Below are 12646 nucleotides of genomic sequence, written 5' to 3' on the forward strand. Positions count from 1 at the left end.
CCCACCGCCACATGCATTTACAACGAGTGATGGAAGGTCGGCGTGATAAACTTAACGCGTGATGGGGGTGTGAGTGATAAATGGATGTGAGGGGGTGTGAGGGTTTATTGTTGGGTGTTGTGAGTGATGACCATTGCCACTAAAAAAGGTTGTGAGCGATGGAATAATGGTTGATGAAATGGCGGAACTTGATTGGATGTTGTGAGTGATGGAATTTTTGCAAGTGATGACCACCCCCTCCCCCTAAGGTGTCCGAATATAAAGTGTATTTAAGATGGTCTTCTAACTATACAAATCAAAGTCACTTATCATAGTAGAGGGGAAAACATTTTGCATGGTTCCTATGCAACTCCTGGTTGTATCATATGATAGAACATACATATGTTAGATTAATCTTGACGGGTAAGTCGGGTCGGTAAAAGTGTGTTTTTTATGGGTCAAGTATTTCAATTAGTCATGTGTTTTTTATGTTGAAGTGTTTAGCAAGATTAAGTTATAGTGGGGTTAATGGGTTAGTGGCCCTAATTATTAGTTAGTGGGTTAGTGGGTATGTATTTTATTCTATATTATATAAGTTTTAGCATGAATGAAATTAGGGTTTTATAAACACATTCTCTGTACGTAGTTTCCTCTGTGTGATTAAAGCCTTCAAAACCCGACAATTGGTATCAGAGCCCTAGGCTCATACCTGATTCGTAGCAAGAAAGAGAAGGCTGGTTTGAGAGTCATCTTCGAGTAAGAGAGCGGCCCTTGGCTGCGGGGCTGAAGAAGGCGCAGAAGAGAGAAAGAATTCGCAGCAGGTACTCAAGAAGGAGATTATTGGTGATAGAAGCATGAGGAAAATAGAGCTGGTCACGAGGAGAAAAAGAAAGGAGAAGTAGCAAGTCTCGATAATCAGCATCAATATATTGAAGCAAGATGACGTAAGTTGAAGGAATATAGCAAGAATTAGAGTAAGAAGATACCAGGTTCATTCGGTTTTGTTTGAAGTATGATTTAAATATTCAGAATTGGATTGGATACGGGTGGTTGTGCACTTGTGCAAGGATTGACTTTTGAGGTAAATTTGAAGTTAATGGAGTCTGTGGATAAACTTTCGAATCCATATTTGAACTATGCAGTCATAGATTAAATATTGGGTTAAAAAAAAGGTTGTACGGTGGAAGAAAAAAAAAAGGGGAACCAGGTAGCCTAGCACCTCTAAAGGCCATACTTATTGTCAAAGAAAGAGAAGAAAGCAAGACAAAATAAGTAATCCAGGAAGGGTGTTGTGGGCTGCTTTCGGTGCTGAATCGGTAATGAAAGAGTATCAAGTGGCATTGGTATATGGATGCTAAAGAAAGTTAACAAGTGTAGCATGAAAACCACCATAAGTGGTCATAGCAAGAAAATGCATGAATAAGGCAAACTACGTAGAAAGAAAGTAGCACGGTTTGGAACGAGTAGCAAGGTTATTTTTGGCAATGGATAGCAAGCAAGAAGCATGTTTAAAGCAAGTTAACTAGCAAGATCAGCAAGAAAGAAAGTCGGATTCAAATCATTGAATCCTTAAGAAAGAAAGAAAGAAAGAAGAGGCGCCACAAGAAAGAAGAAAGAGGCCGGCGTCGCTTCGCAAGAAAGAAAGAAGGCCTCGCAAGAAAGTAAGAAAGAGACCAGTCAGAATGAAGAAAGAAAGAAAGGGCGTCGATTAGAAAGAAAAAAGAATATCGGTAGCCAAAAGAAAGAAAGAATCGAACCTTAACGGTTCGTATGGCAAGAGCAAGATCGGAACCTATGTGGTTCAATCAACGAGCAAGAAAGAAACGGGTCAAAATGTCAAGATTAAGGGGGTGAATGTTAGATTAATCTTGACGGGTCAAGTCGGGTCGGTAAAAGTGTGTTTTTTATGGGTCAAGTATTTTAATTAGTCATGTGTTTTTTATGTTGAAGTGTTTAGCAAGATTAAGTTATAGTGGGGTTAATGGGTTAGTGGCCCTAATTATTAGTTAGTGGGTATGTATTTTATTCTATATAATGTAAGTTTTAGCATGAATGAAATTAGGGTTTTATAAACACATTCTCTGTACGTAGTTTCCTCTGTGTGATTAAAGCCTTCAAAACCCAACAACATACGTTATGATAGGAATCCAAATACGAAACATTACATAACCACTGCAACTGTAGGACTTGCATACTTACTTAAATCTCATATTGTTCGTTCATGTGGCGAAGCAACCATGGGGGCAACATTGCCTTAGAGATTGTATGATCTTGAGTATTTTGCTGCTCTTCGTTCATCTCATTCTCCTTCAACTGTTTCCAGAATTGTATAAAAGGTTATGATTGCCTAATTGTTGTTAATGGTCATCTGTCTTTTAATTTTGTTAACCATCTATTTATACTAACCAAACATCTTGGAAAACAAGAAACATAATTTCACTCAAACAGGAATTATATAAAAACTCCATATTCTAACCTGAAATACGACTCCATAAGTAAAAACTTCTGAAATAAATAAACCCAACTAAAAAGACAGTTATACCACTGGCCCATTCGATTAAGTGAACAAATCGATAAAGTCCAACAAGTTTTTGACACTTTGGTTGGAATAAAAGTGTTAATGTACAACGCTACAAATTAGTCCTCGACGAAGTTACAATCCGACGGTGATTACAAAAGGATTATCGATGGAGATTTAAAAGATATATTTTCAGATTTTTTTTTTGACATTTTCATCAGTGTTCTCTCATTGATTTTTTTATCGTTGATACTAAATTTTCTAGTGGAAAGTTAACAAATTAAATTAGAAAAAAAAAAAAAAAGAAAACTAAAGATTTGGAATATACCTTCTTCGAGAGTGCACTGTTTTGCTCTTGGAGTGCTCTCTCCTGTGAAAAAAAATATTTCAAAAAGTACATTTATCGAGTGTGACATCTGAAATATTTTTCTAAACATTCAATTTTAATCGCAAATATGTCCACAAAACAGATTAGCGACGAAAGTTTTGCAACAGAGTATTCGCTGATGTCTTAGCGACGGATTTGTAGATTACCTTTTTATGGAGTTCTGAGATAGACTCATGCATGGCTTGGTTCTGCAAAAAGAAGCTAGAAACTATGAAGTAAAACAATAAACGAGGAACGAATTAACAATCAAAAGTGTTGGAGCTAATACCTTTCTTGTTCTTACTCGTTTGAGAGCAGTCTCAAGTTGTTGTTCTATACTTTGAAGCTCTCTAAGGTTCAAGGGCTCGAGGTCTTCCCCGACATAGTTCCTAATTAAGATACTCAAATATATACATTAATATATAAAGGCAAGCCCAAAAGTCATGTATGTATAGGTGTTGTATCATGTGTTTGCATGGTATATCAACCAAATTCGACACCTAGTGTGTGTCCAAAACGCATTGGTGGTATTTGATATCGTACATTTCTTATAATCCCCAATGTATCTTTGGGCACGACCAATATGAGATTCGCCTAGTAGATTACACAAGTTTTGAAGGATATATATGTATGTATATCTAAGCATTTAAGATTCCAAAGAAAATGTCATCATATTCCTAACAAAACTAACCCACACATGTTTGATATGTTTACATTCTAGTATTGCGACTCCTTCAGACTAATCTTAATACAGAGGGAGAAGATATTAATGTTGGTTCAGGCCCTCAAGATCACTCACTATACACACTCAAATAATACTATCTAATATATATGTGTAACTGAACTTGAAGAAAGAAAACGAAGTGGGAAAAACTGATTACTATATTCATTAACCATAGGGCTATAAATAGCCTTACACACATACTGGAACCATGCGAATAATAAATCTCCCGTTATCTCCTTTCTTATTTGTTATTGTAATGGAAGCACTTACCGGTATAATGAAAAAGGCAACCTCGGCTGGTCTGTTTAATGGGATAAAAGTAACGAATGAGGGGCCTTATTTGTCACACTTGATATACGCGGATGACGTCGTGTTCATTGGGGAGTGGTCTATAGTAAATGTAAATAATTTGAGGCGGATTCTGAGGTGTTTCTACTTAGCTTCAGGATTAAAAGTCAATCTCGACAAATGTAGTATATATGGCGTGGGGGTAAATGAGGGGGAAGTAGAAGCAATGGCACAAGTCTTGAAGTGTAGAAAAGGTACGTTCCCTTTTAAACACCTCGGTCTATTGGTAGGTGCTAATATGAACTTGGCGCGAAATTGGAAACCGGTGATTGATACTTTTAAAAATAGATTATCCTTATGGAAAGCGAAAACATTGTCATATGGGGGGCGTATTACATTGATAAAGTCCGTGCTTAATGCTTTACCAACATACTACTTATCCTTGTTCAAGGCGCCGGTTAAAGTAATAGACGCTTTGGATAGGATCCGTAGGGTCTTCTTTTGGGGAGGATCGGAAGAGAAAGCTAGAATGAATTGGGTTGCGTGGGATAGAACAATTGCACCAATTGAATACGGGGGGTTGGGCTTCGGATCGCTAAAGGATTCTAATTTAGCCATGTTAGCAAAATGGTGGTGGAGGTTTAGGTCGGAAAAAACGGGCTTATGGCGTAGGGTAGTGTGGGCTATTCATCATAACGCGAGGGTGTGGAAGAGTATCCCGGAGAAAATTTCTGTTGCTGGACCGTGGAAGAACATATATAATATCTGGCGACCTTTGTTAGAAGCTAACATTGATATAAAAAACGCATTTTCAGTAGTGGTGGGAAATGGTAACAATACGGAATTCTGGTTGGATAGTTGGATCGACCCGGAACCTCTATATATCAAGTACCCGGCCCTATTCAAGGAGGAGCAAGTTAAAAACTGTTTGGTTTCCGATCGCTGGTCCATTACAGGCGGTTACCCGGTATGGATCTGGGCCTGGTCTAGACCGGTTCTCGGCCCAGATGCTGCGGTTCAGTTTCAGCAGCTAACGGCATTGTTGAGAAACGTGACTTTGTCCGCGGCTGCAGATTATTGGAAATGGAGGTATGAAGATGCTGGCGTCTTTTCGGTTGCTGGCATTAAAAAACTGTTAAGTTCGGCTGGACGCGGCAGCCCCGGAGATGCATTCGAATGGAATAACTGGGTCCCTAAAAAAGTTAGTATAGTAGCTTGGCGGGCAGAAATGGAAAGGCTTCCAACTAAATGCGCGTTGGCAAGGAGGAACGTACCAGTTCAAGATCAAATGTGTGTGTTTTGCGGCGAGTACGGTGAATCGAGCGATCATGTTTTTGTATCGTGCCACTTCGCACAAATGGTTTGGCTGAACTTGGCGGGTTGGTTTAAGCTACAACCGGTTATAACGTTTGGAATAAAGGATCTTCTCACACTACATGATCTCAGCTCGGGCTTGCGGAAAAAGAAAGCCATTCATGCCGTAGTATTGGTGGCCTTTTGGTGTATTTGGAAGCTAAGGAACGAGATAGTATTCAGACAGGCGGCCCCAAATCTCATAAGAACTCTGGATGAAATAAAGTCGGTGGCATATTTATGGATCAAAAATCGAGCTAAGGCACCAACATTAACATGGGAAGATTGGAGTCGGTTTAATCTAGGGCGTTTATGATGTAGTAGAGATATTGTGTTTTGGTTTGGCTTGAGTGTGTAATGTAATTTGGTGTACTTTTTTGGTGTGTAGCATCTTGCTACCGGGTAATAAAAATTTTTTCTGTCGGCCGTTCAAAAAAAAAAAAAACCAAGTCAACCTAAATAATCGTGCACTTCAACAAACTTCCCAACGTTCACATGCTCTAAAGAGTCGGTCAACCTTTTGGACTCCTCTCACGTGCAGAAATACTTCAAGCCCATTTCTCATTTTTGCTTGACCCATTAGATAACTTAACTTCATAAATAAATAAACCACAAATAAATAACTGACCCAGTTGATTATTCGACCCGTACTCAACCCGAAATAACCCGCAACATCAAGATTAATTCCAACAATTAATATGTGAAATTGTATTTTTCTTTCTCAAACTATAGAAGGTGTTTAGGATTTTTCTCATAGAGGTTGATTTTTTTTTGAGCGCTCGCGTGTCTCCTAACTCGATGTTTGAATTTTCAGCTTAGTTTAGTTTGGTCGAGTCAATTAAATAATGATAACTTGCCATTGTAATTAGAAATAAAACTAAGAACTACAATGAATGTTTTTAGGGAAAAAATATCACAAAAAGTCAATGCATCATTCAATAACCATTTAGAAAGAATTATCTGACGTTTAAAAAATTTAGAAAGAATTAACTAAAGTGCTTAATCAAATTCAAAGCTCATTTTTTTTTTACTTTGTTTTCAAATGAAATATGTATAAATAGTTTTTTAGTAAGTTAAAAAATCGTAAAATATTGGTGGAAAAACCGTAAAATATTAGCAGATAATCTATTGATATATGTTACAATAAAAAAAAAAAAACATCTTGGTTGATTGACCCCACAGCCTATATATTAATTCCTAAGAGGACCCGGGGTGGTCCGTGTTCGGCCCCCCATCACGAGTGATGGGCTTTTGCTACACCGCCGCCACCAACAATATAACGCGTGGAAATGTAAACGCGTGCTGGCCATAACGCGTTGAACTTTTGAGTTTTATAGGGTATGACTTGTACATTGTGCATTAATACTTGTATATTGGAATCCCCATCACTAGTGATTCCACCCCTAGTCCATTTCTATCACTAGTGATGGAAATATGGTTGATGACATGACATTAGTTGATTGGATAGTGGGAGTGATGGAATCCATCACTAGTGATTCCACCCCTAGTCCCCTAAGTATATAAAACAAAATTAAAGATGCCTACATGCTACTTATCCACTATATGGTAGATTATCTACCACTTAGAAACTAAACATAACTACAATACTCATAACAAACATGAATTTAAAGCCGAAATATAATGAGCTTGTATTTATACCTTATGTTCTTTTCTAAGACCTCAATCTTCGCTCTTAGCTTGGAGGATTCAAGATTCCAGCGTCCCTGCACACAAAACACAAAACAACTTATATGCAGGGCCCGGTCCCAACTTCCCTATGGCCTTCAAATGTAGGTAATTTGGGGGTTGGGATTGTTGACGCTAAGGCTTGCGGTCTTATTTCTTTTTGGCGGCTACATCACCTGGTAAGGACATTGCCTTTATATCACCCAAGTCCCAAGTAGGAATCCAGGGGCTGCCACAACAATCCGGGCCAGGAATTGCCCACCGCTGGATTCGACCTTAGGACCTCCCGGACTGGAACCCCACATAATGGGCAAACCTTCCCACCTTCGACCAGTTGAACTGGCCATCATTGGCGCTTGTGGTTTATTATTATATGCATACACACGCATGATATATGAATTATAGAATTGAAAGCAAATTAATTTTTCTGACGAAAAGGGCTCAATTTTATTATCCGTTTCGGGTCCAAAAATGCTTGAGAGTTGAGATGAAAGATGCACAAAGAGTCCCAGGTTTTGAAGAGCCATAGGAAAAATCTCTAACATGCAATATTTTTCTTGTATTTTACAAAGGACATGTTACTTTGATGGTTTAAAAAAAAATCTAAAGACAATCAAGTGAAGTACATCCATATATCTACCTGTGTTTCTAATTCAGATTCAGTAAGCTGCCTTTCTTCATATGAGTATCGTTCATATCTTTCAAGTATTGCCTCCATACTGCTACAAAATAAACATCATCATACACGGTTATGTTCAAATGATTAAAAGTTATTTTTATTTTGTACATAAGTATAATTACTGACATGCGTCAGAAGTGATAAAAAGTGTTAGGTAGTTCAGGCAAACTTAAGATAAAAATCATATGGAGAAAACAAATTACAATATCATGAGTTATTTTAAGCGTTACATATTAATAATCTCTATTTATAGGCTTCACTCATAAGCGAAAATTAAGTTTGATCAAACTGACTGACCTACATATTAACTAAAGACAAAAATGATATAGAAGACCATAATAGAAATAATAAATTCGTTCAAATAACAAACGTTGTAGAGTTAACTAAAATAAATAACACAATTAGAAAACTGAAAAGAATTGCCAATGAGGTAGTGGTGGAGTGGTTGAGGAAAAACTTGGTGTTCCTTGTGACCTAGGTTTGATTCCCACTCTCCCCATTATTTTCTGCGGCATCCAAGTGAAGGGCGAATACGGATGGCGTCGGTTCGTCTTGGATGGGAGGCGATGTTTTATCGATTATTCCACTGTCGTGCCTTCGGGCGGGTCGAGGTCGTGTTTCTGGGCATCTGGGAGAGCCAAGGGGGCGGTCGAGTAGTCGACCTTGGCCACAACACCCGGAGTCACGGTGGTTGGCACGTCGTTCCTTGCCGTTAAAAAAAAACTGAAAAAATTTGCACCGACAGATTTTATTGGAATTTACTTCGAAAAGTGGGCTTCCGACGATTTCATACGTATTATATGATAGTTATTTTTCTAGAGCAGAGGGGCGGACCTAGTAAAGGGTTGGATGGGTGGGTTATCATTTGAAAAAAATTAATGTATTTTATAGAGTAAAATTCTGCCCATACCCTTTAAAAATTTGGTTAAACCCCTCATCTCCACCCTTGAAAATATTTTCTTAGTACGCTATTATTCTAGAGTTGTAGATCCGTATAAGAGTCGACCAATTGATTAATTGGTCTCACATCAACGATTTTAGCATTGACTCAGTTTCAAATTAAGTTTAAAAAATGAAACTTACAAAAACTAAATCATACATATTACGGAGTACAAGCTATAAGAAAAACAATTATATATGTTAAACAAAAATAGGCAAAGTAAAAGGAAAATCCAAGTGAAAGAACCCGGTGTTTACAACTACGGTTACACTATTTTTACGAAGTAAACCTTTCTTTACCGCATTTTTACATGTTTTAAAAAATACTGTATCAATTTTGTTACGACATCCTAATTTTTTAATTTTAAATCTCTGCCTCGTACAAAACAAAGGCTATGAACTCTTTCTATGACCTTTGTACCTTTGTCTCATGTAGTGTTTGGTTAAAAAGCTTTTGTAAATCTCGTACTCATGTAGTGTTTGCTTAAAAAGCTTTTGTAAATCTCGTACATACTAAAATTAATTGTTCCATTATTTTTATGCTTGTAATTAATGGTAATGGGTAAGGATAGTGTAAAAAGGGACTAAAGTGTGAGAAGTGTATTATAACACTGTATATAATATTATATAACACCATATAAACACCATATAACAATATCAGGGCAGGTTTGGGCCAGGTGTAGAGTGGGCCATCGAACAGGGCCCACACTCTCAAGGGGCCCATAATTATATATATATATTTTTTGTGTATATAAAGTTTTTTAGCAGGATCTTGAACATCAATGGATTAATGTTCTGGTGGTTTTCCCCAATTATTGCACATAAGAAACTGAAGTTCGAAACATGTTCTTTACTTTTTTTTTGGTTTTCATCAGCCTATTCTTTAGGTTTTAATATTTCCCACCAGCTTTCTTATATTTTATTTTTTCCTTTATGGCTCTTATTTTATTCCCTTTAGTAAATGTCACTCATTGTTTTTAGTTATCCCAATAGTCTTCTTTTATTTTTTATTTTCTATATGGCACTTATTTTTAATTTTCTTTTAGTAAATGTCATCCACTATTTTTAGTTAAACTCATAATTGTTCTCTTTTAGATGTTTTATATAACTAGATTTGTAATATACTTTTAAGTTTTATATATACAATATTAATTTAGTAACTTTTTGTCTAAAAAGCATATTATAATGCACTAAGATCTTAAATATGTTTAGTTTTGGTTTATTTTGGGGCCTATATATCGTCACATTATTTATTTTTATAAGTTTATAAATAGGCCCCCTTCTTCTCTACTTGCACAGGCCCCTAGAAGGCTGTTGGATTCTCAGAGACGACCCTGGTCACTTTAATAATAAGAAGACACGGGTTCTACTCTCGGCAAAAGACATTAATTGCCTAATTTTGTCAAGTTACATTAAATGACATTAATTCATTTTCATATATATAATTTTTATATATGTTCTTTTTAAAAAATTATATTTAGGGGCCCGTATTTTCTATTCGCACAGGGCCTAAAAATTTCCGAACATTTTCGGAGACGGCCCTGAACAATATGTAACACCATATAATACCATATAACACTATGTAACACTATATAACATTATATAACAAATATAACACTATAGTTGTCTGATAACATGTCTATGATAGATGTATAGTGTTACATAGTGTTATATGGTATTATATGGTGTTACATATTGTTATACGGTGTTTATATGGTGTTATATAGTATTATATATAGTGTCATAATACACTTCTCACACTTTGAGCACTTTTTACAGAATCCTCTACCTGTAATTATATACTTTTTCAAAAATTATAATAAAGTTTTATATCTTTATTATATGCAAAATGCATGATACTTCTTGTGATCTAGAAGTTGCAAGTATAAAACTAGGGATTTAAATTATATCGAGTTAGTGGGTTGGCGGGTTGAAATGTGCAACCCGAACTTGACCTTATATTATTATTCGTGTTAAAGATTTCAACCCTAACTCGGTCACACATAAATTTGGGTCAACCCGAACACGACCCGATTAACCCGTTTTTTAAATGAGTCATACTTGTTGACGAGTTATTACCATGTAAACGGGTTGTTGGATTGTAAGCGGGTTATTGATAATGTGTTTAATGGTGAATATGAGTGTAAATAATATGGTATGTCAAAACTAACATGTAAATGGATAACTAACCATGTAAATGGAAAACGGAAAAAAAAAAAAAACAAAATAAAAATTATAAAGTTTTTTTGTACGGGTCAACCCAAACCCGATCAGTTTTTTTAAATGGATCCTGTTAGTCAACCATTCTGTTGTGTCAAGAACTGGGGCTCCTGTGTAAAACAATCTAAGCTGAGAACTAGAGTGTTCAAAATATTTGAAAGTAGTGTTTTTAGGTCTGCCATTTATTTCTTGTATTTTCCCTCAGCATATATCCCCCACTAAAACAAATATAAGAGATGCTTATCACATCAATATTATATTACAGATGGTACCTTCATAACATAACAAATCAAGTACAAATGGAAAGAAAACACCCCCCAAAACAACAAGATTAATGATCCCCAAAGATGGAATGAATATAGATAGAAATACTATCACATAGATGCATGCAAAAAAAGAACAAAAATAGCAAATCAATGAAAATAACACACACACAAACACTTGAACTCACTGGTAGAACCATAAAACAAATAAAAAAAGTAAAAAAATAAAAACTCTAAAAAGGTGTTTTTAGTCAAGATTGTATTGACAGTGTGAGTTAATAAACAAGAAACAAAATTCATAGAAAATGGACCTGGAGTGAGTAGAGAACTCAAAGAGTTTGCCTCTAGGAGAGAAAACAATAAGAGCAAGATCAGCATCACATAACACTGAGATCTCATGAGCTTTCTTCAACAAGCCTGTTCTTCTTTTGGAGAATGTCACCTGTCTACTAATCTTGTTCTCAATCCTCTTCAACTGTACCCTCCCTCTCCCCATTTTCTTACTGATCAAAACCCTAAAAAAACAAGAACAACAACAAGATATATAACATGTTGATCTGAACCCTAAAAGGATGATCAAGATTTTCTGGTTCAGTTGGCTTACTTCTTTTTGGTTTTTTGTCGGAACAATGATCCCTTGATCTTGATCTTGATCTTGATATGGTAAGTACTTGTTATTATTCTTCTTGGGTTTTTACAGAAAACCCTAAAAAGAAAGAACAAGACTTTGGTATGTATGTTTTGCAAGAAGTAAAGAAGCAGAAGAATGTTTTAGTTTCTATTCTGGTGTATGTTCACTATTTGATGAAATCTGTATAGCGAGAGAGAGAGAGAGAGTGGTTGGTGTTGGTGTACATCTTTTGATGGAATTTAAACCAAAGTGGTTTTGGAAGGATGTGTTGTCTAGTTTTGATTGGTTCTTTGCTTTTATGCCATTGTAATCTGGTTTTGTCAATTTGGGGCCATCTCTTTAGTTCTCACCTTGGGTTAGATTTTTAAGGTTCGTATAAAGAGATTGAATCTAGAAATATCCAAGTAATTAGACCATGTGTAGTGGTAACTTGTTATAATGCCTCCACCATGGGGCATTATCTGACACGTGGCAACCCAGTCAGCATGGGGCATTATAGCATAAAGTGGTGTAGTGGGGATAATGCCCCTTTCAATCCTTAAAAAAAAAAAACAAAAAAACAAAGTGATTTCTCATTGGTGGGTCAACTCAAGTCATACCTCTAACAAGTGCAAAATGGCGTTATAATTATAATGCCCAAGCAAATTTTTTTCCCCCATAATGCCCCATAATGCCCTATGTAATGGAAGAGTGGGCGTTTTTTTTTGTTATAATGCCCCCATAATGCCCCATAATGCCCCACTACACATGGTCTTAGGAAGATATTTTCAAGAGTAGCAATTAAATTAATTAAAAGAGTAAATTACGTTTTTGGCCTTGTGGTTATATCACTTTTACTACATTAGCCCAAAATAAGAATTTTTAATATATCTGCCCCCATGGTCTCTATAACTAACCATTTTGGCCCCTAAGTCCCCACTCATTTTTATACCGATTAATCGTCGGGCCAATGCCGAACGGGTTATTAGTTAAATAGCGCTATTAGGTTTGACAAGCCTC

At 36.2% G+C, this 12646-nt stretch overlaps 1 protein-coding gene across 2 annotated transcripts; it reads right to left on the reverse strand.

The window, feature by feature from the left end:
- Positions 1–249: 249 nt before the first annotated feature.
- On the reverse strand, positions 250–11903 carry LOC110911036 (truncated transcription factor CAULIFLOWER A). Of its 2 annotated transcripts, none has more exons than XM_022155598.2 (8): positions 11621–11903; positions 11328–11531; positions 7556–7637; positions 6889–6953; positions 3154–3253; positions 3032–3073; positions 2826–2867; positions 250–2292 (listed from the first exon to the last, which is right to left on the reverse strand). In XM_022155598.2, the coding sequence occupies exons 2-8, from the start codon at positions 11510–11512 to the stop codon at positions 2179–2181; spliced, it is 630 nt and encodes a 209-aa protein (XP_022011290.1). In that variant the 5' UTR covers positions 11513–11531; positions 11621–11903; the 3' UTR covers positions 250–2178. The 2 variants fall into 2 exon arrangements, with proteins under 2 accessions (XP_022011290.1, XP_022011291.1); XM_022155599.2 differs by having other exon boundaries at positions 7556–7634; positions 11621–11898.
- Between the last annotated feature and the right edge of the window lie 743 nt (positions 11904–12646).

The sequence above is a fragment of the Helianthus annuus genome, chromosome 15 (assembly GCF_002127325.2).
Source record: "Helianthus annuus cultivar XRQ/B chromosome 15, HanXRQr2.0-SUNRISE, whole genome shotgun sequence".
In the NCBI taxonomy this organism is placed as follows: domain Eukaryota; kingdom Viridiplantae; phylum Streptophyta; class Magnoliopsida; order Asterales; family Asteraceae; genus Helianthus; species Helianthus annuus.